The sequence below is a fragment of the Misgurnus anguillicaudatus genome, chromosome 3, assembly GCF_027580225.2.
Source record: "Misgurnus anguillicaudatus chromosome 3, ASM2758022v2, whole genome shotgun sequence".
NCBI lineage: Eukaryota > Metazoa > Chordata > Actinopteri > Cypriniformes > Cobitidae > Misgurnus > Misgurnus anguillicaudatus.
The window spans coordinates 42,046,643-42,070,291 of NC_073339.2; the positions used below are offsets into that span (position 1 = coordinate 42,046,643).

The 23,649-nt window shown below is 38.3% G+C and overlaps 1 protein-coding gene across 3 annotated transcripts in view; it reads left to right on the forward strand.

Moving 5' to 3' along the window:
* elfn1b (extracellular leucine-rich repeat and fibronectin type III domain containing 1b) overlaps positions 1–17,889 on the forward strand; it is a 166,884-nt gene extending 148,995 nt beyond the window's left edge. For all 3 annotated transcript variants that reach the window (XM_055206051.2, XM_055206053.2, XM_055206052.2), the window contains one exon: positions 11,247–17,889. In XM_055206051.2, the coding sequence (XP_055062026.2) occupies positions 11,575–14,028 (2,454 nt within the window). In that variant the 5' untranslated portion in view covers positions 11,247–11,574 and the 3' untranslated portion in view covers positions 14,029–17,889. The remainder of the gene's footprint in view (positions 1–11,246) is intronic.
* The last annotated feature ends 5,760 nt before the right edge of the window (positions 17,890–23,649 follow it).

Consider the following 23,649-nt stretch of genomic DNA (forward strand, 5'->3'; position numbering starts at 1 on the left):
CACAACTTTCTTTTTTGTTGCATTTTATGTATGGTTTTCTCATGTTTTTTCCCTATTTTCTTACCATTGTCTCTTGGGGTTGGGGTTAGAATCACATTGTTAAATTTTTAGACATCCTTATCCAAACCCCAACTCCAGACGAGAATAGTTTTAAAAGCGAAAGAAAAACACATACAAACCAATACATAAAAAGTACATCCGAACCCAAACCCCAAATCTAACCCCAAACCCCAATGATTTAAAAATAGAAAAAAAAGAGTAAACATACATAAAATGAAATGACACGAACAAAAAGTCGTGCCACGGACACAAAAAATGATTTATACAAATTTGTGCACGGAAAAAGCTGAATTTTGAGCCATGTACACAAATAAAATCATCAAGTTTTTCGTGACTATAACACGATTTGCCGTGAGATCATGTTGAAAGTATCTTAGCCAAAAGCATTCAGCTGATAAAACGTTGGCAAGCACTCAGAGTCGGTATGTGCCTGGTGATTTCAGCTGCGTTTAAACGGTTTGGTGAACACAGGGCCTAGGTTGATTCTATATTTAAACACATCTCCATTGAATCTCCTATGCTAATCGTATATAAAATTAAATCTCCATAAGCTGTGCAAATCTATCATTCATGTCCGTAGCAAAGATAAATGAGTTAAGTGTCTTTCTGAGTGACCGCTGCATCTACTCTACTTATATCCATACCAACGCCGCACTGTATTAGTGTGCAAATTAATTTCATGTTACATTAATCACACATCACATCACTTAAATTCATCTTGACATGTTTACAGTCTGTTTACTTTCGAAAGACTTTTGTATCCAATATCACCAATTGCACCCTGAAAGCTAAAGTGTGGTGATTTTTGGCTAGAAGGAAAGGAAAGAGCTGGAGAAAGTACGAGATAAAGGGAGTATATGAGAACAACTACATACTATATGTTTGCCCAGAGCTAGAGGCTTAATCTAATGTCACGAAGTCACACAGCTGTTTATTGATCATAAAAAAAGGATCAGTTATTCTTAGCCACAGGCAACTACTCTACAGGTTCAGGCAAGTTGTGTGTGTCAAAACACACAACATACACACATGGACATGCGGTACGAAATGTTATTACCAATGTTTGGAACAGCACTTCATGTGCAGTAGTGTATCTAACACAATAAGCTTTTTCTTTGAATTTCTGAATGATTTGGCATGCAGGTTAAGTGTGTTGGGCCGAATGACTAAAGCTTATAGCCTAAAGCTTGTTCTCATGACTGATGCACTGTTAAAAAATACCCATTGTCATACAAATATGGTTTGACAGTGTATAATTTTAAGTCTGAGATATTCGCATCAATTGTTGTGCAATGGTTTGATACTGTACTTCAGCATGCGTCAAAAATGACAAATCTGTCACTGGGGCGGCACCCTTTCAAAATGGACAGATTTGTAAAAATTGCACTTTTACATTTTTTTGCATTAACAAGTCAACTTTCTTAACTAGGGAGGAATTTTATATTAAATTGAACGGGCTTACGTTATAACAACTTTATTTTTATAATTTATAGCAACTTTTAACTAGTCAAAAAAGTTAATGGGCCCTATCTTGCACCCAGCGCAATTGACTTTGTCAGTGACGCATGTATAATTTCGTATTTTGCACCGGCGCACAGCGGGTTTTTCCCTCCACAGACGCACGTCGGCAAACTAGGGAATGAACTTGCGCTCCCTGGGCGGTTCAGCGCAAAAAAGGAGGCATGTTCCGGCGCAAACCATCTCTTATGCTATTTTGTAGTTTCAAAAAACAATTGCGCTACTAACCAAAAAAAACTAGTCTAAAGTCAGTGGCGCGTTGCGCGTAGTTCATTATGCTATTTTAAGGGCGCATGCTTGACCATAATGTATAGCGTGCACAACGCGCATTGCTTATCTAATCTACACAGATGCAACAGTTATTTTTGCAAATCATATTGTTACAATAAAAAATATTAACACATGAGATAAGGGAAATCATTGTGGTGAGCATTGTGGTGATAGTTTTTATGTATTGTGTGGCTGCGTTAAAAATGCTCATGCAAATAACGATTAAAATATTTTCATAAGTTTGTTGTGTGGCTGTATTACGTTTATTTTATGTAAATAATAATTAAAATGTTTTCATAAGAAACCTTCATGTATATGAACTTGATTTGTAAGTGTACTTTGGGGTTGGACCTTGCTTGTGTTTCTTGTGTCCGATTTCAAAGCCCCCAAACCCTTTCAGCGGTGAGGGTGGACGCAGCGATGTCCTCTGCTGGGGTCAGGTCCTGTGTAGACTAGAGACAGATCCACCTCCCATTACACGGCGTGCACGATTTATGCTGGCAAGCTTGGGAATCCCCGTCTCCTGACATCATTGTAGCGCTTGGCGCAACAATGGGGAAGCCAGCTGTAATTGTGGCTATTTCCTCTCACGCCTGTTTAACCAACACTGATTTGGGCGGGTTTCTCTGACAACTTCTCTGTCTTTGACTGCTCTTACAAGAACGTGGGTCCTCTCGGCTGTGAACCGCTCCTGGCGTGCGGCTGGTAAATCCGTCATAATAATAGCAACCCGCCATGGAACTTGCACCCTTGCGTTTAAAGGGAATGTTGGATAGCGTTCTGATTGGTTTATTTGACGTTATGCCCAAACCACACCTATGCATAATGAACCTACTTCAGACCAACCCCTTATTGATTTGCGCCCGGCGCAAGAGTTATTTTTCCCGCTGGGAAAATAGCAACAGCGCCCAAGATCTGCCCACAAAGTCACTTGCGCTTTGCGCTTCGCATTTGCGTTTCAGATCGTTAAAATAGGGCCCAATGACTTATTAATTCAAGTTGTTTAATTTAAACATTTAAGTGCAACAAGGGATTTTTACAGTGTATAGAGTGCATATTAGTACCTTATAGATACATATTTGCGGTGTTGGGGAAAGTTACTTTTAAAAGTAATGCATTACAATATTAAGTTACTCCCAAATAAAGTAACTAATTACGTTACTTGGTAACATTTCATGGAAAGTAATGCTTAAGTTACTTTTTCGTTACTTTTTCTTGGCTGAGGCAGGGCCGGTTTTTGCTATGGGCAATGTGGGCGAACGCCCAGGGCGCAATCTATGTGAGGGCGCACGAGCGCATAAAAAAAAACATCAAAGCGTTTTTTTAGACTAACGCTCATTTCCATGTCAACTTAGTGCTGAGAGTCATATACACAGGTTGTGTGCGTGTCAGAAGAGGCACGGGAGAAAGGGGCGGGCCAACTTGCGACTGCAAATCGCTCGCTCGCCTTATGTGGGGCGAGCGAGGGATAGACTGATCCCAGGCCAGAGGCCACACAACACAAACTGCTGCGTCTGCTTCCAAATAAATTGTATTTTTCATTCCTAAAATTAACATAGACCCATATACCTACGAACATGTTATCATCTACTACGTGACTCACTTCACGTGACACCGGTTGATTGACGGGCGAACGGACGTTGCTGTTGGCAAAATGTGATGCAAAGTTAATGATGTCGAGTCTTCATCATCATCACGCCATGGATCAAATTAAAAGACCAAAGAAGCCATAAGTTGCCCAGATCAGAAAAAGAAGAAAAGAAGATGAGGAAAAATTATAAAGATAAAGGTATGCCGATTTCTATAAGTGACGACGTGAGTGACAGTAGGAAATAGGCTAACGTTGTTTATATTAGCCTCGCCCTCTTGCTAATATGTTGCTATTAGCCACAGAACACGACTGTTTTTTTTTTTTTTTTAGTTTTGCTGAACTAGCAACTATTAGAATTAAGGCACAATGTCATGCAACTAAATTCACCCATAGGCAACACACAGTCTAGTTTGTGTTTGCAACACAACAAGTGCAAACTCACACAGACCTCCTGACTGTGTCCTTTTTTATTGCTATATACGCTATATGTGAACTTAAATAACTTTTAATATAAATTGACATGCCATTTTGTAAGCTACACAGTGATAGCTTTTTAAATAATTTGTAGTGTATGCTTAGCATTTGTTAACATCCTATAAACTAATAAAATATGTGTTATGGTCATTTTAATTGGGTAACTGATGCATGTGTGATGTAAGTGTATCTAACTTACATATTGTATCTTAATTGTAAATTCAGGGGCACTTCTGAAATATTTTGGATACTTCCACAGCAGCCATGGCCAACAGACATGGTTGTGTAGTCTGATGAGGAGTGTGTGTGTGTGTGTGTGTGTGTGTGTGTGTGTGTGTGTGTGTGTGTGTGTGTGTGTGTGTGTGTGTGTGTGTGTGTGTGTGTTTATATACTGTATTACATTTATTTATCTTGTTTTTCTCTGTTCTTGTTACGTTTTTGTATTTAAGATTATATATAATAAAATAATACATGTTGGTGGCGGGATTTGGGGGTAATTTTTTTTTCTGGGGGCGGCGAAGGGATGGTTCGCCCAGGGCGTAAATCTAGCCAGGACCGCCACTGGGCTGAGGCTTGATCTCTTTAAAGCGGAAGTCCACCCTAAAACAACATTATGCTCCAACACTATATTTCATGACATATATGTACTTGATTGTGCTGCCATCAAATGTACTAACTCCATATAAAAAATTACAGCTTTTAACTTCTACAGTAACGATACGACACCTCAAATCACCGAAAGAAAAATGCACGACTACATAATTCTGAAAGTTCTAAACGGGGGCGGGTCTAGAGGCGAGATGATTGACAGTAGATGATAACGTTCTTTGATTGACAGCTGCACAGGATGAGCTAACGTTAGCTTGCTTTGCTTGTGTTCATAATAACAACAAAATGATAATAACTTTCTACGTAGTATGTTTACCGTAGTTACACAAAACAAGTAACAACTAAGCCAAATGATGTTTTAGATATTTTTACCACGGAAAAACTGGGCTGAAAACAGTACTGGAAATCTTCTTGACGAAAGTGCTGGCTGCATATTCAAATTTTTGAGTAATCTGTTAGTGGTGTGTCAACTAAAGCCGCCTTTCCACTGCACACGACATACGGAAATGACAGTCGGAGCTCTCCCCCTAGTGGCAGTCGTAATGAAGTTTCAGTTTAATCGTATATGGGAGAGAAGCTGGTTCCAGCGCAAGAGGCTTAATTCTAATATGTTTACCATGGTGGAATAAATAAATGAACGCAAATGAATGAAACAATAAACAGCTATGCACATATGACAAAGATTGCCAATATTTTTTGGATAGAACATATAAAGACAAGATTAAAATAATAACATACACAAATTAAATTGATAATGTATTTATTATCAGTAATCAAAATGTTTTTAAGGATTCAAGTGTTACTAATAAAGTTAAACAAAAAAGATTAATAATTTTCATCTCATACATAGTTTATGATTGGAATACAATGAAATACATCACTTCTGGTCGGCATATCACATGCGGCTTAGTCGCACAAGTTCACATTTTTTAACGGATCCAACCGTCAAAACTGGCTCACGCAGCCCCTTTGCGACTCTCCATAGGAAATGAATAACATCCGGCTTATCGGCCGTCATTTGTCGTGTGCATGGAAACGGCGGCTTTCAGGTTGCGTTGATGTAAACAATAAAATCTCCCGGTGGCCTGAATTTGTTGTCCTTACATCCACATACTGCACAGGTTCTAGTCATCTTTTATCAAGGGTTTTGATGATTTCCCCTTCAGGGACGGTTAAAGCGGAGTTACTCTTTGGATGGGTTCGTCTGCCGGCTAACTTCAAGTTGACTTGAGTTGATTTGAGAGCCAGTTGAGCGGTAAAAGTTGTTATTAGGCTTGTTCAACTTCATGTGGCGTCGCAAGAATTGACAGCCGGATGACGTCAAAGTACCGCGATTCGCGAAATTATTCGGAGGAGTTTCCTTTTAAATCGCTCTCGTGGAACCTTGACGTCATCCGGCTGTCGGTTCTTGCGGCACCGCATGTAGTCAAACAAACCTGAAGACTGCATCGATCAGTGGTTAGTGGGTGAAGCTAATAGGCTTGTTTGAGATGCAGCTTGCCTTGCCTGAAATTCAGACGAGAGCAGACGGCTGCAGTAAGGGGAGGAGTGAAAAAAGAGCTTTTAAGTCAGACACTTCACCAATCTCGCAGTCCAGTCGACTACAAACGTCAGCATAGGCAGAGATCACGTTCGCGTATTTTATCGCGGATTAAATAGATGCAACTTAAATACCAATAAATTCATTTACATAAAGATGTTTATAAGGAGAATCAACAGTTCGTTACTGGAAAAGGTTACTTAGTAAATGTTGGGATGAATAAATCTAGTGGTAATAAAAATTTGTTTCTGTTGTGTGAAATATAAACAGCTCACAGTACAAATAAATCAACACCAATACAGAAGTTTACAGGAATTCATAAAAAATATAAATGTCATAGTAAAGAACAATTGAATTAATATAAAAACTACTACAGGAATTAGAGTTTTTAGAATTAACAAGTCATCAGCTGACATAACCTGGCCAATGAGCATTAAGCTGTGTCGTCAGCAAGTCTTTCCCATCGTGCTTTTCGTCAACGCAGTCGGTGGAGAGCAACTGCGCTCGGCTGTAGAATCCGACGAGCCCGCCTCTCCATCGCGAGAGTTATTTTGCACACGTCAGCGTGACATCAGAGCAAGTCGGACGTAAGTCGGACACTTTTCTAACCGACATGCATCTTGCGCGGATCACCGGTGATCGATTCTGCGCAGAATTTGCTCATCTCAAACAAGCCTAATGACTCAGTTTCGCCCAGTGCATTCTGGTTAATTGAGTCCATCAAAGACCGTTACGAAAATTCCGCTTCAACACACTATCAATCTAATAATCGAAATCGTGCAAATTTCTTTTTTTCCTCATGTAAAATGCAAAATGGACCCAAATTACCCGTGATAACAGGCTAAAATGTCTAGATTGGACTTCCACTTTAAGGCCTTGCAGGTGTTTTCATGACTGAAAAGTTCTGCATTCAGAAATTGCATATTTCATCACAAAAATGTCGAGCTCTGGCCTGCCATCTCAGTTTCTGACTCAAACTGTTTCCACACAGGCGTGTACCCATACAGTGCATAATGTGACTATGTTTAGTTTAATTCAGTATATATTTTTTTATCGAATTAATTAAACTGTTTATATTAATGTGTACTAATATTAATATTAATTAATATTAATGTGTAAATTTAAAAAGTAATGCGTTACTTTACTTGTTACTTCAGAAAAGTAATATTATTACATAATGCACGTAACTTGTAATGCATTACACACAACACTGCATATTTGTATCTACAGGGACATATATGTATCTAAATGGTACATAATGTATTAGGAGGGTACCGTCTTAGTGACAGCTTTTGTACGTTTCTTCTGAGAGTGCCTTTTTTTTAAAGTCGCCATGAAAATAAAATAAAAATCTGTATTTTTTGTAATGTTGTGGTATTTTTTTTTTTACAAATTAATTATTTATCTTCATTATTTTAAAAAATTCATGTGCCCTCAAAATCTTTAATGAATAACACAAATCTCCTCCCCTGATATGGCAGGTGGGCGGGGTCCAGGAGAAGATCACTGCGATTAGCAAATAGCAACACGACCAAACTTCAAACAATCCAATCAGATCTTGATGGACAGATTCAAATCCAGCCCTGCCTTATTTCATTTCAGAAGCTGTTTTCACTCGGATATACGTCACCACCGTGAAAATTAGGCAATTGATACTTCCGTTTTATGGCGACTTTAAGTGAAATAGCATGAAAACAATTTCCAGCAAAACCTTTTACATATAGAAGGTGGTTTTAAATGATAAAAGATTTACAGACGAAAAACTATTTGGGCATTTTCTGGTTGTCAAACACGTCTATTGCTACTGTAAAGTAGTTAATGTGGTTACTCGACTGGGACATCCGAGTAAACCTGAGGTGAACTGACTTCATATTTCATCCAATTTAAAAAAAGGTTCAGACCAGTTAGTTGAAGGTAACAGCAAAAATTGCTCAATAATAAAAAGTTTTGAGAATCATTTGTATGTAGATGCCAGTTGTTTTGAGATATTACTATAAAATGAAATGAAATTTTCTCTGACCTAAGTGCCTTTTTGGAGCCGCTGTAGGGAAGATATTTATCATCTTTATAAAAACATCTCACTAGTTTGTGAGCATGTACCAAGACATATTTTTTATAATTCAACAATGCAAAACACATTGTGTGAGATTTAAACCGTTTACCGGTGAGAATATATGAACACTCAGTATAAATAACTAAATAAATAGATCAATATTTAAAACGCTTGCAGCGCTTGTACTGATGAGAAGGGTACTTAGGGGAACAGCGCTTTGTTTGCAGCCGATGAACGCAATGTACTTTTTGACAGTGTGTAGTAAATCGCGAGCATGTTAGACATTGTGTACGCTATGAAAGATTCACACAACAGAGCCTCTTTTCACCCCATTTCGACTGTGGCCCGCCTCTCCTACTGCTCTCTAAAATAAGTGCCTTGTAAGCTGTCAAAAAAACAAACGGGTTGCATTATCGTGGCTGTAAAGCTCATTCGCATGAAGCAGGTCTGAACACATGCTCCGATAGGCTGGGTCTACTTAAATTTTGTTTCTAACGTTTCTAATAAATTTTGTATGTAATACTTATGAAAAATATATTGTAATGCAGTAGTGGATCTCAAACTACTACTAAGTTCCCAATGCAGGTGATACATAGCACCAGAACTAAAAAAACCTATAAAATGCGCTTCACTCAAATAATGTTATTTAAATGGTTACTTCTTGTATTAATACAGCTTAAAGGGACGGTTCACCCAAAAATGAAAATAATATCACATCGTTCCAAACTTGTAAGACCTCCATTTATTTTCGGAACTCAGTTTAAGATGCTTTATATTTAGTCCGAGAGCTTGTTGACCCTTCATTGAAAATCTACGTACGGTTTACTGTCCATGTACAGAAAGTTAATAAAAAAATCATCAAAGTAGTCCATGTGACATCAGTGGGTCAGTTAGAATGTCTTGAAGCATTGAAAATACATTTTGGTCCAAAAATAACAAAAACACTAAAGTCACGTGACTGCAGTGACACGGCTGACGTGTTATCTGGTTCCCCCCCAGCTGTGTTTTTTTGTTTTGTTTTTTGCGCTTACGGGCTTCATTTACAGTCTGAGGGAGACGCTGTTAGTTAAAAAAAAAAAAAACTTCAGACCCCATCGGCGTCAATTCAGTCACGTGACTTTAGTCTCGCGCATGCACTTCACAACAGACCCGGAAGAGAAGACAATGCTGAATAAAGTCGTAATTTTTGTTATTTTTGGACGAAATGTATTTTCGTATTACCGTACGTAGATTTTCAATAAAGGGTCAACAAGCTCTCGGACTAAATCTAAAACATCTTAAACTGTTTTCCGAAGACGAACGGTGGCCCCACGAGCCTGGAACGAAATGAGGGTGAGTCATTAATGAGATTATTTTCATTTTTGGGTTAACTATCCCTTTAAATTAAAAGTTTACTACAAAATAAAAATGCGTAATTTGCACCCTAATGCCACCCTGGATGTATTAAACACACACTAATAATTTTCTATTAAACTGGCATCACGTTATCTTCTTTAATTTCACGGCTCGTCGGAATGCATTATTGTGATTGGCCACACAAAGGCATTTGCAGGTTTTTTATTCCCATATAACAACCAATCAAAACTAATAACACGATAAACCGGATGCTGCAAATTGTTTTGACAAGGTACAGTTTAATGTGACACAAAAATTAAATATAAATGTCTTTTAACTCTTTCCCCGCCATTGACGAGTTATCTTGTCAATTAAGAGAAAACATTTGCATAAAAACGGGTTCCATGAATTTTTATGTTAATCTGCACTAACCCAATTTATGAAAAAACTTAAAACAAAATGTCATTTGCTCATTTTAAACTCTGTGTATGTTTTGATAATTGTTCTGAATATGCCAAAAAAATATTTTTAAAGAAAAATGCCCATATTTAAGAGTTTATAAGCAGAGAAAAAATATAGATAGGATGAAACGTCCCCCCCTCCGTTTTGTTTGTTTGTTTATTGTTTGTTTGAAAGCAGAGGGTCTGTTCTTTCATTTGATATATTTGTATGTTTATATATTTTTAGAAGAAAATTTTCCTGGAAGGCATTTTGTGAACTTTTGTGAAAACTTTTCAAAAAATGACTGGCGGCGAATGAGTTAATTACACACATGATATTATAATTTACAAATGATTAAACCAAATAGTGTGTTCGTGACATGTGAACATCTTGACTTATCTTAAAACCGAAAATAAACAGGGTTTGCTTTGCGGAAGGTCTGCATTCGTTAAAAATTAACTAATTATTTTTGCGATAACAACCGGCTGCCTATACATTATATCATACATATTACAGTACAAAAAGCACCCACATCCATCATTAAAGTGATCCAAATTACATCCAAATTTGTTTCTTGTGACTCCTCAAACATGACAAATGCATCTTAATAGTGCATTGAATGTCTAGCAACAGGTAATGTCCTTCCCACAAACCCCTGTAAATAGATGAGGTACACTTTAAAATCACTTTGTTTTAAGAGAATCGAGAGCTATCTAAAATAATCAGGGAGCTTTGTTGCTGTGATTTTTTAACATTTGATTTAGTTTCAACTGTAATTAAAAAGATGAAGTAGCCTACTTGAGGGTTTCCCTTTATTAGTTGAGTGGTGAATGTTTTATGGGCTAATAAGGTTGGATAGATGCAAAAGTAAACTCTACTCTAAAGGCTGTGTGTGTGCGTTTCTGTATTATCAGGATGAGCTAAGCTGTTAGACGGTAATTGGCCTTTGAGAGCGTGTGAGCGTGTCTGCATGATTGATTTATGCTAACTTTAGCTCTCACTAGGTGAGCAACCATAATGATAATATCAAAAACATGGTGTCAGCTAAACAAAATTGGACTTGTTAAAAATGGCTTTTAAAATGCCACTAGACAGAATTGTGCTCTTGGCATCACTCCTTGCACTTGAAAATGAAGGTACAGCAGACGTAGTGGGTGTTAATTGGGGCTTAATTGTAAAGCACCTTGACATTAACTTTGAGTAACTGGTTTATTTCATAATGATCCCTCGAAAATATTCACAACTATGTGACATTTTGCTGCATAGCTATCAATAAGGGCCCTTTTCTGTGTTTTATCCCCTGACCTAGTTCTTGCAAATATCAATAATCATATTCTCTCTTCTCATTTCTACAGGAAGCAATATGAAAATCCGGTCATGAGCTGGTATCTGATGAGAAATGCAGTATTTGGAAGACACAATCGCTTCTTGCCCTGTGGGAGACTATGTGTGGGACTACTCAAATACGCAATCTGAAAAGTTATTGCTTACAACCAAGACTCTAGTCATAACTGAAGCTCATTTTCCAGTGTGATAAAACACCAAGGATACACTGAAGAGAGGAAAACACAATAAGCAAGCTGACAGTTTACCAAACCTAAACAATTATCCATGTAATTATAATTCCAGCTTTGTCCCATTTCCTGTGGAATACAGATACAGATTGTCACCTGTGTAAACATCATGACTGAAGCACAGATGAAGTCCATTATGTCTGGATCCAGCGGACACAGAGGTGGTATGGTGACCAGTGCCTTATTTTGCAGGGCGATGGCCCTCGTGTTTTTCTCACTGACAAGTGTGCCTGTTGTTCAAGGAGATTGCTGGCTGATCGAGGGGGAAAAGGGATTTGTGTGGTTAGCAATCTGCAGCCAGAACCAACCACCATTCGAAAATATTCCATTGCAGATTAACAGCACAATCGTTGACTTGCGACTTAACGAGAACAAGATTCGAAGCATTCACTTTTCTTCACTTAGTCGCTTTGGCAATCTCACTTACCTAAATCTGACAAAGAACGACATCTCTTACATAGAAGATGGTGCGTTCTCTGCCCAGTTCAATCTGCAAGTGTTACAGATTGGTTTCAACAAGCTAAGGAACTTAACAGAGGGAATGCTGAGAGGCCTGGGGCGCTTACAGTACCTCTATCTACAGGCTAACCTGATAGAGACTGTAACGGCCAATGCTTTTTGGGAGTGTCCTGCTATCGAAAACATAGACCTTTCTATGAACAGGATTCAGCAACTTGACGGTGCTACATTTCGTGGGCTGTCGAAGTTGACGACATGTGAGCTTTATGCAAACCCATTCGGCTGCTCATGCGAACTACTTGGATTTTTGCGCTGGCTTGCAGCATTTCCAAATCGGACGAGCGAGCGGATGGTATGCGACACGCCTGCTGGATTTTCAGGCTACAATCTTTTGAGCCAAAACCCTAGGATGCCAAGATTTCGGAATGCTTTCCATGCACTCTCCTCTGTGTGCACAGATGTCAACGTGACTCCTTATCTTCATGGATCTTTTGACAGGGGCACTCCCACGATGTTGCCCGATTCGAGTCCTTGTGGATTGGACGACTGTTCCTCTGGGACATTTCCGGAGGAAACTATAAGCATCAGCCCTACATTTTTAGATCCAGACGCACGTCCTATGATGAAACTAAAAGAAGTGACTCACACAAGCGCAATCATCACAGTCCAGATTCCCAATCCTTTTCGGAAAATGTACATCCTTGTCCTTTACAACAACAGCTTCTTCACAGACATCCAAAACCTAAAGAGCCAGAGAGAAGAAATTGAGTTGCCAAACCTTAAATCTCACACTAACTACACATATTGCGTGGCATCTATACGTAACTCCTTGAGATTCAATCATACCTGTCTGACCATCTCCACAGGTCCGAGGACTTTGCAAGAACGTGTGACAAACAACTCAACCGCTACTCACTACATTATGACCATACTTGGTTGTCTCTTTGGAATGCTTATAGTTTTGGGCATGGCGTTTCATTGCGCGAGAAGGCGCAAACATCAAGAAGAACCGAAAAGCAAAAAGCTTGAAAAGATGAAAAGAAATTTGATTGAGATGAAATATGGGACTGAGCTGGAACAAGGGACCATATCACAGCTGTCACAAAAGCAAATGCTCTCCACTGGTGAAACAGTACAAAGGATACCATACTTGCCAACTGCCAGTGACACAGATCAATACAAGTTGCAAGAAATCTCCAGCACGCCAAAAACAACAAAGGGGAATTACATGGAAGTGAGATCTGAGCAACCAGACCGCATCGTCAGGGAATGCAGCGTTGCTCCTTCGGAAGCCAGCCAAGGATCTGTTGCTGAGATATCCACCATTGCAAAAGAAGTGGACAAAGTAAATCAGATCATCAACAACTGCATCGATGCCCTCAAATCAGATTCAACATCATTCCAGGCTGCAAAATCTGGTGCTGTGTCCACGGCAGAGCCACAGTTAGTCCTCATATCAGAACACCCACCTGGAAAGGCTGGTTTTCTTTCTCCAGTGTACAAAGGGGGGTACCATCATCCCTTACAGCGACATCACAGTATGGATGCTCCACCGAAGCGTGCGAGCACATCCTCAAGCGGTTCGTTGCGAAGTCCCCGCTCTTTCCGTTCCGAAGGGGCATACAGAGTCTCAGAGTCCAAGTATATTGAGAAGACTTCATCGCCCCTAGACGAGTCAGGAATCATAACGGTCACACCAGCGGCCGCAATCCTTAGAGCGGAAGCAGAGCGAATTCGACAATACAGCGAGCACAGGCACTCCTACCCCGGACCCCACCACATGGACGAGTCGATAGAGGAGTCGGGGAGCCGAAAGTCTTCTATTCTGGAGCCTCTAACACGCTCAAGGCCTTGTGAGCTGTCCTATTCTCAGCTCTCACCACAGTACCACAACATGAGCGGCTATTCCAGCCCCGAGTACAGCTGCACGCCATCGCTTAGCCTGTGGGAACGTTTTAAACTTCACCGCAAGCGCCACAGGGATGAGGAAGAGTATATTGCAGCTGGTCACGCATTAAGGAGGAAGGTACAGTTTGCCAAAGATGAGGACCTACACGACATTCTGGACTACTGGAAGGGAGTGTCCGCTCAACAAAAATCATGACTGCTGTTTTTATAGCTCATCCAATTAAAATAGTCCAAATCTCTGGACCAAACCAGGCAGTACTGACGATTAAGTCAGCACTCACTTTTAGTGAAATAGCTTAGAAGTATTGCTGAATTCTTTAGCTTTTTTCAGTCGTTCTCTTTGAGAATGAAAACAAAAAACAAGATACAGTAGATCTCGCAGTGAGTGTACGTGCCAAGTGGTAAGAATAGAAAATGTTTAACAGTATTAACCTCAAGTCAACATTTGATTTTTATATATTGGAAATAACAATAGACTACTATTATATAATCATCCTCATCTTCATGGATTAGTAGTATTACCGTTAAGATCGATCGATTCTTCTTATTATTACTACAATTAATCTTTGGTTATCGCATGGCCGTGTCCTGTGACAGTATATTGACTGTGGTGTATTTGGGGAAAAGAACAAACATTTCAAAACGTCTGCCGAACACTGTTCTCCACGACCTTAGATTTTATAAAGACTTTGAAGATATTCTTTATTCCTTCATTAGCGACGGTTTTAAAGATCAACTCCTGAATTTGCCACTGAAGCACACTCGACTGGATTTTAAAACATTACTTTTGGAGGGGGCTTCTATTAATGCGTTCTTCACTCTTTTTTTGTAAAGTTTACATTGAACAGTGAATGTTTTAAGACTCATACCTGCGATTTTTGAGCCTCGCAAACTTTTTTGAGCAGGTACTTTTTTGGCTATTGATTTGTTTCATTAACGATGTTGTACACAAGTCATGCATACTAGAGAATGTAATGTGTTTTAAATCTATTTTTCGCCAGCATTTAGGCCTTAGATCAGCTTAAACCCAGTTCTGTTCATGTTTGCCAGACTTATTTCTATGTCAGTCTATGAAAGTTATTGCCAATTCTAAACCACTGTGAACCCCAGACCAAGCTAAATAATGCAGCTTGTTTTTTACTGATGAAAACAGATCTTCTTTAGCTATTAATAGCATAATCTTTTCACATCGCCATAAATGCTGATAGACAATTGATTTAAACAAAAGAACTGGCCTCTAAATTTTGAGGAAACTGAATCATCTGAGACCAGTACTGTGAAACCAGTTATTACACAACACATCTGAATCAAAGTGCTTGACTGGTAATTGTGTCAGCCAAATATTAAAGGAACAGTTCACCCATAATGAAAATGTCTGTTCATGTCATCATTTTCTATCAAAGTTTTGCAAAATTTCAAATTTAATGATTTGAATTGCAGATGGTTTGAATATAGTGCACGGACCACTTTTATAATACTTCTGTTGTGCCAAAAATGACCACATTATTTACTCTCCCTGAAGCCATCTGTGATACATTTGTCCATCATTTTTCAGACGAGCACATTTTCAGTCCTAGCTCTTCCAAGCTTTATAAAAGTCAAAAACGGGGTTTACTTCTTTCAAGGACAAAGAGAGTGCATCCATCCTTCACAGGGGTGATCCGGATAGCTTCAGGTGGATAAACACAGGCCTTCTGAGGGTGGTTGATGCGATTTTGCAAAAAAATCCATATTTAAAACTTTACAAACGAAAATAGCTTCCCGTAGCAACACTTGGACTCCTCTGCAGTCACTGGAGAGTTTTGGTCAGGGACATTGTATACGTGGACGCCTCATGGCGTGCTGGAACGTAATCCAGCGTCGCCGCCATACTGGTTGGGTCTCCTCACTGTACACTAGTGAGCAACTATGCCCATATTTTGTGCAGTTTACGGTTGCAATAACCAGCACAGTATTGATACCAGATTGCATGGGATTACCATTCACAAGTAAGAATTAACAATAATTTTGGTTATTTAATATTATGTCATCGTAACTAACGTAACTTACATGTAAAAATCCAGTAAAAATGTGAGGAGTTATGATTATTGTAGTTGGGGATACACCTTCCTCAGTAGAAATAAATGCATTGGGGACCCATCCAAGATGGCGGCCGTGCTGATACGTCAGCTCCAATAGGCAGCTTCAGTCTATGAGGAGCCTACGTATATAATGTCTATGGTTTTAGCGTAGTGAACACATGCCATAGGTACACTACGTAGTGACGTAATGGCGTAGTGACGAATGCGGGGAGCGGAGGCACAGAACAGGGAGCATTTCTTTAAAATGATGATTTTAAAGAAAATGGTGGAGGATTTCGATATAAGACAATAAAGCTATCCCTGTAGCTCAACACACGGTTCTCCCTAGAGTCTTTTCTCACTGGATCTTGCGCATCATATGCTACGCAAATATCTAGTGCATGCGTGTAGGATTTTACCGGAAGCTAGTTGTTATTAACATTATAAATATGGATATTTTTCCTACAAAATCACATCGACTGTGTTTGTCCCCCTGGAGCCGTGTGGATTACTTTTGTGAAGGATGGATGCACATTCTTGGACATTCTTAGACACCGGTTATAAAGCTTGGAAGAACTACCAAGACTCAGATTGACACTGGTGCTAGCATACAGTGAGGAGACCCAAGCAGTGTGGCGGCCCAAGCAATATGGCGGCGACGCTGGATTGCGTTCCGGCATGTCATGAGGCATCTACGTAGATAATGTCTATGGCTAAAACTCTCTAGTGAATGCAGAGGAGTCCAAGAATTTAACTCCTTGTATACTGGAAGCTAGTTATTTTCGTTTGTGGAGTTTTAAATATGGATTTTTCTGCGGGGTCGCACCGATTGCCCTCGGAGGGCTTGTGTTTGTTCACCTGGAGCCATTTGAGTTGCTTTTGTGGGGGATGGATGCACGTTCTTTGGCCTTGAAAGAAGTAGACCCCGTTTCTGACTTTATAAAGCTTGGAAGACTTAGGATATTTTCTAAAATAACTGAAAATGTGTTCGTCTGAAAAATGAGAAACCTACAGTATGCATCTCAGATGGCTTCAGGGTGAGTAAATCATGTGGTATTTTTCATGTTTGGCTGATCTATTGCTTTAATATTTGCCTGAAAGAGAGAAATCAGCACAATACAAGTTTAGCCGGATAATGAAAGTTTTCTTTTTTGGGTGTACTGTTCCTTTAAGAGCCAGAGTGCACCTGGTTTTGCCTAAAACATATGTTTAGAATGCTGTTGAGTCATGTTTTGCATAAAGTACAGTATATACCGAAGTAATAGTTTGTATCTGTATATTTCGTTTATCCAACTGTTCTTATCATGCATATAGTATCAATGAAAAAACAGCTGTTGTCATACTAATTGTATTTTTATTCTGAAATGTGTCTGTATACTGCAAACCAGTCCTGAACATGAGGTTATTTTTGTACACTCGCTCTTTTTCTCCAAACCCAAAAGTGTTTCAGTTGTTTTCGAATTAAGTTTTAAACATTCAGAAGCAATCTGGTAATTCCTGTGAGAGTTTTTGCTTAATTAAGGTCTACAGGAAAAGAGTAATGCATGACAATATAATTATAATATAATGCAGAGACAGTATCATTATTTAATCCAAATGTTTGTATACTTAACGAAATCAAGGTCTTATTTATATTTTTAGCTAATCAAAATGACAAATTTAAAACGTTATACTCAAATCTTTGATGAACATGTCCCTTGTACAAATCCGCACTTTTAAAGGCTAACCATTCACATGCACTGTATCTCCTCCGCAGGTTTGTTCAGTTGAATTGTCATCTCTTAAATTGCAAACTGTAGCACTCCTGATTTTCCATGGACTATGAAAGAAAGTTCAAAATGACTCGGTGAATGTAAAAAGCCAGAAAACAGCTCCATGCAGTGTATATGGGCTGCTTGGAAAGAATGGATTTTTAAAGGGCTTTCATGTCTGGTGGAAATGTCAAAGAGCACAATAAAATGGTTTTATTTCGTAAAAAATAAATACTCTTTTCTCAATGACATTCTATGACTCAAGCTGTAAAACTGAAAAGATCGGTTGTGAGGCTTTAAGCAGGTTTCCGATTACTGTATGCATCTATGAAAAATCACAAATGTGGACCACAAAACCAGTCATAAGGTTTTTGAGATGTATCTTCTGAATGCTGAATAAATAAGCTTTGATGTATGGTTTGTTGAATAGGACAATAGTTGGCCGAGATACAGGGTATCTGAGAGTGCAAAAAAATTAAATATTGAGAAAATCGCCCTTAGCTAGCGTTTACTAATGATAAATTAATTTTAAAAATATTTATGGTAGGAAATGTACAAAATATCTTCATCATGTTTCCCACACCTTATTGAACTTCAAATTCAAGGACCTTTCCAGGTTCAATACCCTCAAATTCAAGGACTAAATGTGGAGACACATTTTAAGTGAGAGCAAGGTTACATCGTGTTACCTTTTAAGATACATTGTTACAGTTCCCTTTTGAGGGAACTCGCGCTGCATCACTGTGGTGACACTTTGGGGACGCCTCCAGTGGTAAGTGCGTGTGAATATGTATATCAAATTCAACCAATGGTGAGGCTTAACGACAAAGACAGGGTGATGCGGGAGCCAGGAAGTATATCGCTATCTGAAATACTGCCAAAGACGGCGTTACAGGGATGCAGGAAGTATGGCATGGGAGACGCAGCGTCTCGTTCCCTTCTCAGGGAACAACAGTTACATACATAACCCGAGACGTTTTTTATGTATCAAACACAACTATGCAAAAAAGCATTTTGATATGAATCAACATTCGCATACAGAAGATATAAGCATTTAAAGCGAACAGTTTAGCACGTGTGCTTAAAAAGTCTAGAATTTGTATGATATTATCCTACACTACACAGGGAATAATATGGATTTTTTTCCAGAAAACTTCTTGCATAAAATAGATTCAAGCACCCTCAATGACCTGTATCTATGTATGTATATTTTCAAAAACTTCCCAGTGCCTTGAATTTCTTTTCCCAGATTCACAAACTTTCAAGGACCCGTGGGAACCCTGATCCTAATGATTTTTGGCATTAAAAATGTATAACTTTGACCCATACAATGTATTGTTGGCTTTTGCTATAAATAAACCCATATTATGACTTATGGTTTTGTGGTCCAGGGTCACAAATCCCGAAAGGGTGGGGGGGAGTTTAATTGTATTTACAAAATAATGGCGGCTTGTGACTTCTTTTTTTGAAGCGCACGATGCGAAGTTCGTCACAACATGTATGTAGCTTGTCGTGTGTGTGGTTCGTCATTTCAAAATATGTGATCTGCGCTTTGAGAGATCGTGTGTGCATCACGTGTCATGCCAAAATAAGTGCCTGCTGCCTTGAACTTGAACAGAGACGCTCGTGTTTGCCAGATACTGTGTTGTAGTCAAGACCAGGGGCGGAGCGGGGGGGTGGCTTTTGGGGCTCGAGCCCCGAATGTTTTGTCAAAAGCCCCGAATCTTTTCAGATCTGTAAAATGAATTCATCCAGGACGCTAGGTGGCGGCACTCAGCTTTAACTCTCCGGTCCCCCACTCAACTGAAAATGAATAAGAGATGTGTGTTGAAGGCAAAATAATATGCTGAATCTCCCCACAGTAAACGCATTTTCAAAGTGTCTTTATTATTACAGTGCCTTCGTTATTACTGTAAGTGTATATTTATAGTTATGTGATGTAAATACTGTTAAATAGCGTAAACTGATATATTATCTGCATGGCTAACGTCTAACTTACTGTGGTGCTCTGGTCTAGTCTGCCTCATTGGTCATTGGTAACGTTGTATTTAAAGTACATTTAATAACAGTGAATTAAAACTTTGAAAAAACTTGCTCATTGTTGCATATATACTTTTTTATAGATGGATATACGATTTATATTTTTAAAGATGTCAGAAGTAAGAAGGTGAGAAAGTATATAGTTAGTTAGGTATGTTTTGTCCATATGCATTTGAAATTCGCAATGATTTTACCTCAGAAATACAGTGATAGACAGTTATAAAATGTGAATCCCCAATCTCTTACATTAAAATATACTTATGTGTGATAACTGACAGTGCAAATAGGAAGAGAGGAGGGTGGAGAGAGATCACAGATAGACAGAAAGAGAGAGAAACGCTTCCATAAGCAGGTGAGAAATTGTTATTCTTATGTAGCTTTATAGTTACTGGATTAGCCTTCAGCAAACATGTTTGCCTATTTTTGAATAAGAGAAGTTAAAGTATCATTGTCAAAATTTGTTATGTTGCAGTTTCAAAATGACAATACCAGTGTTGGGTAAGTTACTCAAAAAAGTAATTAATTACTAGTTACTAATTAAATCTTCAATCATGTAATTAAATTACTTTACAAATTACTCCAAAAAGTATTTAATTATTACTAATTACTTTCTAAATCCTATTTAGTACATGATACTAGGATAGGCTTGAAATGGCTCGAAGAAACAATATATAGAAGTACATCAATTATTCTGGTCCCACTTTAGGGTTCATTTCTCTCTATTAATTAACTATTAACTACTTTTGCCTCAATATACTCCAACTACTGCTTATTAATACTAAAGTAGTTGTTTATTTTAAGTATTTGTAGAAATGGGGAGGGTTAAGGGTGTAGAATAAGGTTTTGCAGAATCAGGCATTAATATGTGCTATTTAAGTAGGCCTACTAAAAAACAGTCAACATCTCAGTAATATTAATGCTAATAATCAACCAGTTAATAGTGAGAATTGTAAACTAAAACCATGTTAAATCCACTATTTATTATAGTATACATAATTGTTCTACAGTCCATAGACAGTATTTAGTTACATCAGAAGTAACTATAATTCGATTACAAGAAAAATAAGAGTAATCCCTTACATTACTTTTTCAAGTAATTAAATTACAGTAACAAATTACTTAGTAACTAGTTACACCCAACACTGGACAATACAGAGAACACTTAGATTAAAAAATAGTTTATAAAGCTGCCGTAAATGGAGAAAAAATATCAACAGGGGACCAAGCTTTGAAACCCCTAGATTTGGGCTAAGCCCCCAATGTCTACAATGTGGGGCTCCGCCCCTGGTCAAGACCACCTAAACCGATACCAAGTCATGACCAAGACCAAGACAGACCGAGACCGAGACAAGACCAAGACTTTAAAGGGTTGAGACCAGGTCAAGACCGAGACCAAGACAGGCCGAGACCAAGACCAAGACCATTGCAAGTCACTGCATTAAAACACTTATGATAAAATGTGGAATATGCATTATAGGCACTTCTTGTCTGTGTGTGTGTGTGTGTGTGTGTGTGTGTGTGTGTGTGTGTGTGTGTGTACCTGGTAATTATCACGTTGTGGGGACCAATTGTCCCCACAAAGATAGGAATACCAGTGTTTTTGTGACCTTGTGGGGACATTTTGATGTCCCCATGAGGAAACAAGCTTATAAATCAAACAAAATGATGTTTGTTGAAAATGGGAAGTAGGAGAAGGGTTTCTGTGATGGTTGGGGTTAGGGAATGGGGTAGGTTAGGGGAATAGAATATACAGTTTTTATGGTATAAAATGCATTACGCCTATGGAATGTCCCCACAAAACATGGAAACCAGAATGTGTGTGTGTGTGTGTGTGTGTATGCCATCAGAGCAGTTGATAAAATAATCAAAGGCATTGCAGATATGTGGGAATTTATCTTTGTCTATAAGCAAATAAAAGTGAACAAACACTAAAGAGCTGAAATCAACGTAACCATTTATTCTGAACTGTCTTTCCATGACTTGCCATCCACTTAACACAATGCAGGTGTTTTTAGTAATAAAATTAGAAAAACTGTCATTGGGAGAAACTTAAACAATGCCAACATCATATGCCAAACCTGAATAAACTGCATAAAATTAATGATAAAAAATACATTTGTGATGTGCACTGCAAAAAATGATTTAAGAAAAAACTTTCTTAGTATTTTTGTCTTGTTTTCAGTAAAAATATCAAAAAAATCTTAAATTAAGATGCTTTTTCTTGATGAGCAAAACTATCCAAGAAAATAAGTGTAGTTTTTAGACAAAAAAAATATCAAATTTAAGTGATTGTGAAAATAAAAGCAGCAACAAAAATCTTGAAGCTTTTTCTTAAGCACTAAATTCAAGAAAAATTTGCTTACCCCACTGGCAGATTTTTTTGCTTATTTTATTCACAAAATCACTTAAATTTGATATTTTTGCTCTAAAAACTCGACTTATTTTCTTGGGTCGTTTTGTTCATCAAGAGAAAGCATCTTAATTTAAGAATTTTTAGATAAGACAAAAATACTAAGAATTGTTTTCTTAAAAATCATTTTTTGCAGTGTGCCATCAGTTGTGGTCTTGACCGGTCTTGAAATAAAATTCCGAGTCCTCTTTGTCTGAGACCGAAATGCGGTCGATTCCAAGACGAGACCAAGACCTTTAAAAAGCGGTCTACAACAAGAACTACAACACTATCTCATGCTAATCAAAGTTTACTATTAAGGGAGTGTCTTGCATGTATTTAGGGAACGTGAGCGTCTCTTTTATCATAAATGGTTTTGACGCGTCTGCAGCAGACACTTATTTTGACAAAACATGTGATGCACATAGGATCTCCCCCACACGCAGGACACATATTTTGTCAAAGGTAACCACACACGTGACAATCCGAACACTTATTTTGAATTAGCGCATCCTCGAAAGAGCAGTCACAAGCCGCTACTGATACAAAAGCAAGCTAACCATTTTAGTTTTATAACACGACCAGTACCACTGCATAGTGCGCAAATGCGAACAAAAACATTACACGAACAGGGGTGTACTGTATCTTTATGCAATAAACCTGTATTCCAGGGACATACTGCATTTTGAGTTAATAAAAACCAATTAAATCCATAAAAGCAGCAGTTTTCTTTAAACAAAAGTCTACCTTGAAGATAAAATACTTTTATAATACTTTTCTTAGAAGGAAATGCACAGCACAATTTGTCCAAGGCATCAGTATGTGTAAAAAATCCCTGATTTGCATGATCTGGTACGACTGTCTAGCATTACGCAACCGATCTAGTGGTTAAATGACTGCACCTGTCACTTTATACAGGTTGTGTCAAACCTGCACTGACCTCTTTCATCCAACCTCAGTTTGCAAGCAGAAGACCATGGCGGATAAAGTGATGCAACATTCTCATGACCGTGACAGCGTCGAGTTAGACAAAGTCTTCGATTTTTGGACTCGTTTAGTTGTTCTCTTACTTCATATGCACTTGCAGTATGTGTACAGTATTTGTTCTGGAGCTAGAAGACATGTAAAACAAACATCACAAAAGAGAAGTAAACAAAGAGAAGTTTGCTACATATGAATATTAGTGTTTTTCTGTCTATCTATCCTTTGAAAGATAGATACACACACAAAGCACACTTTTTTAACAATATGCTATGAGAGACAGTGACCTTTTGTCACTCATTATGAGTTACAGTAGGAGTTCACATCATGGGGTTGAGTGAGATTCAAACCGGTAATCAGTTTCTAATAATAGTCTTGGAGTGCCTTCGCTAACCATTTGCAAAAACTCGCTGCTATATTTACTTCCTATTAATTTTTCTAGGTCACTGAGGGAACATAATGTTAGTCCATTTCCAAAATGATTTAAGTGTAAAAATAAACATAAACTGGGTCCCAAATACAGTGGGGTGAAAATGCTACATGTTATTATTACATTACCAGCACTTAAAATTAAATGATTAAACAGTGATATGTTG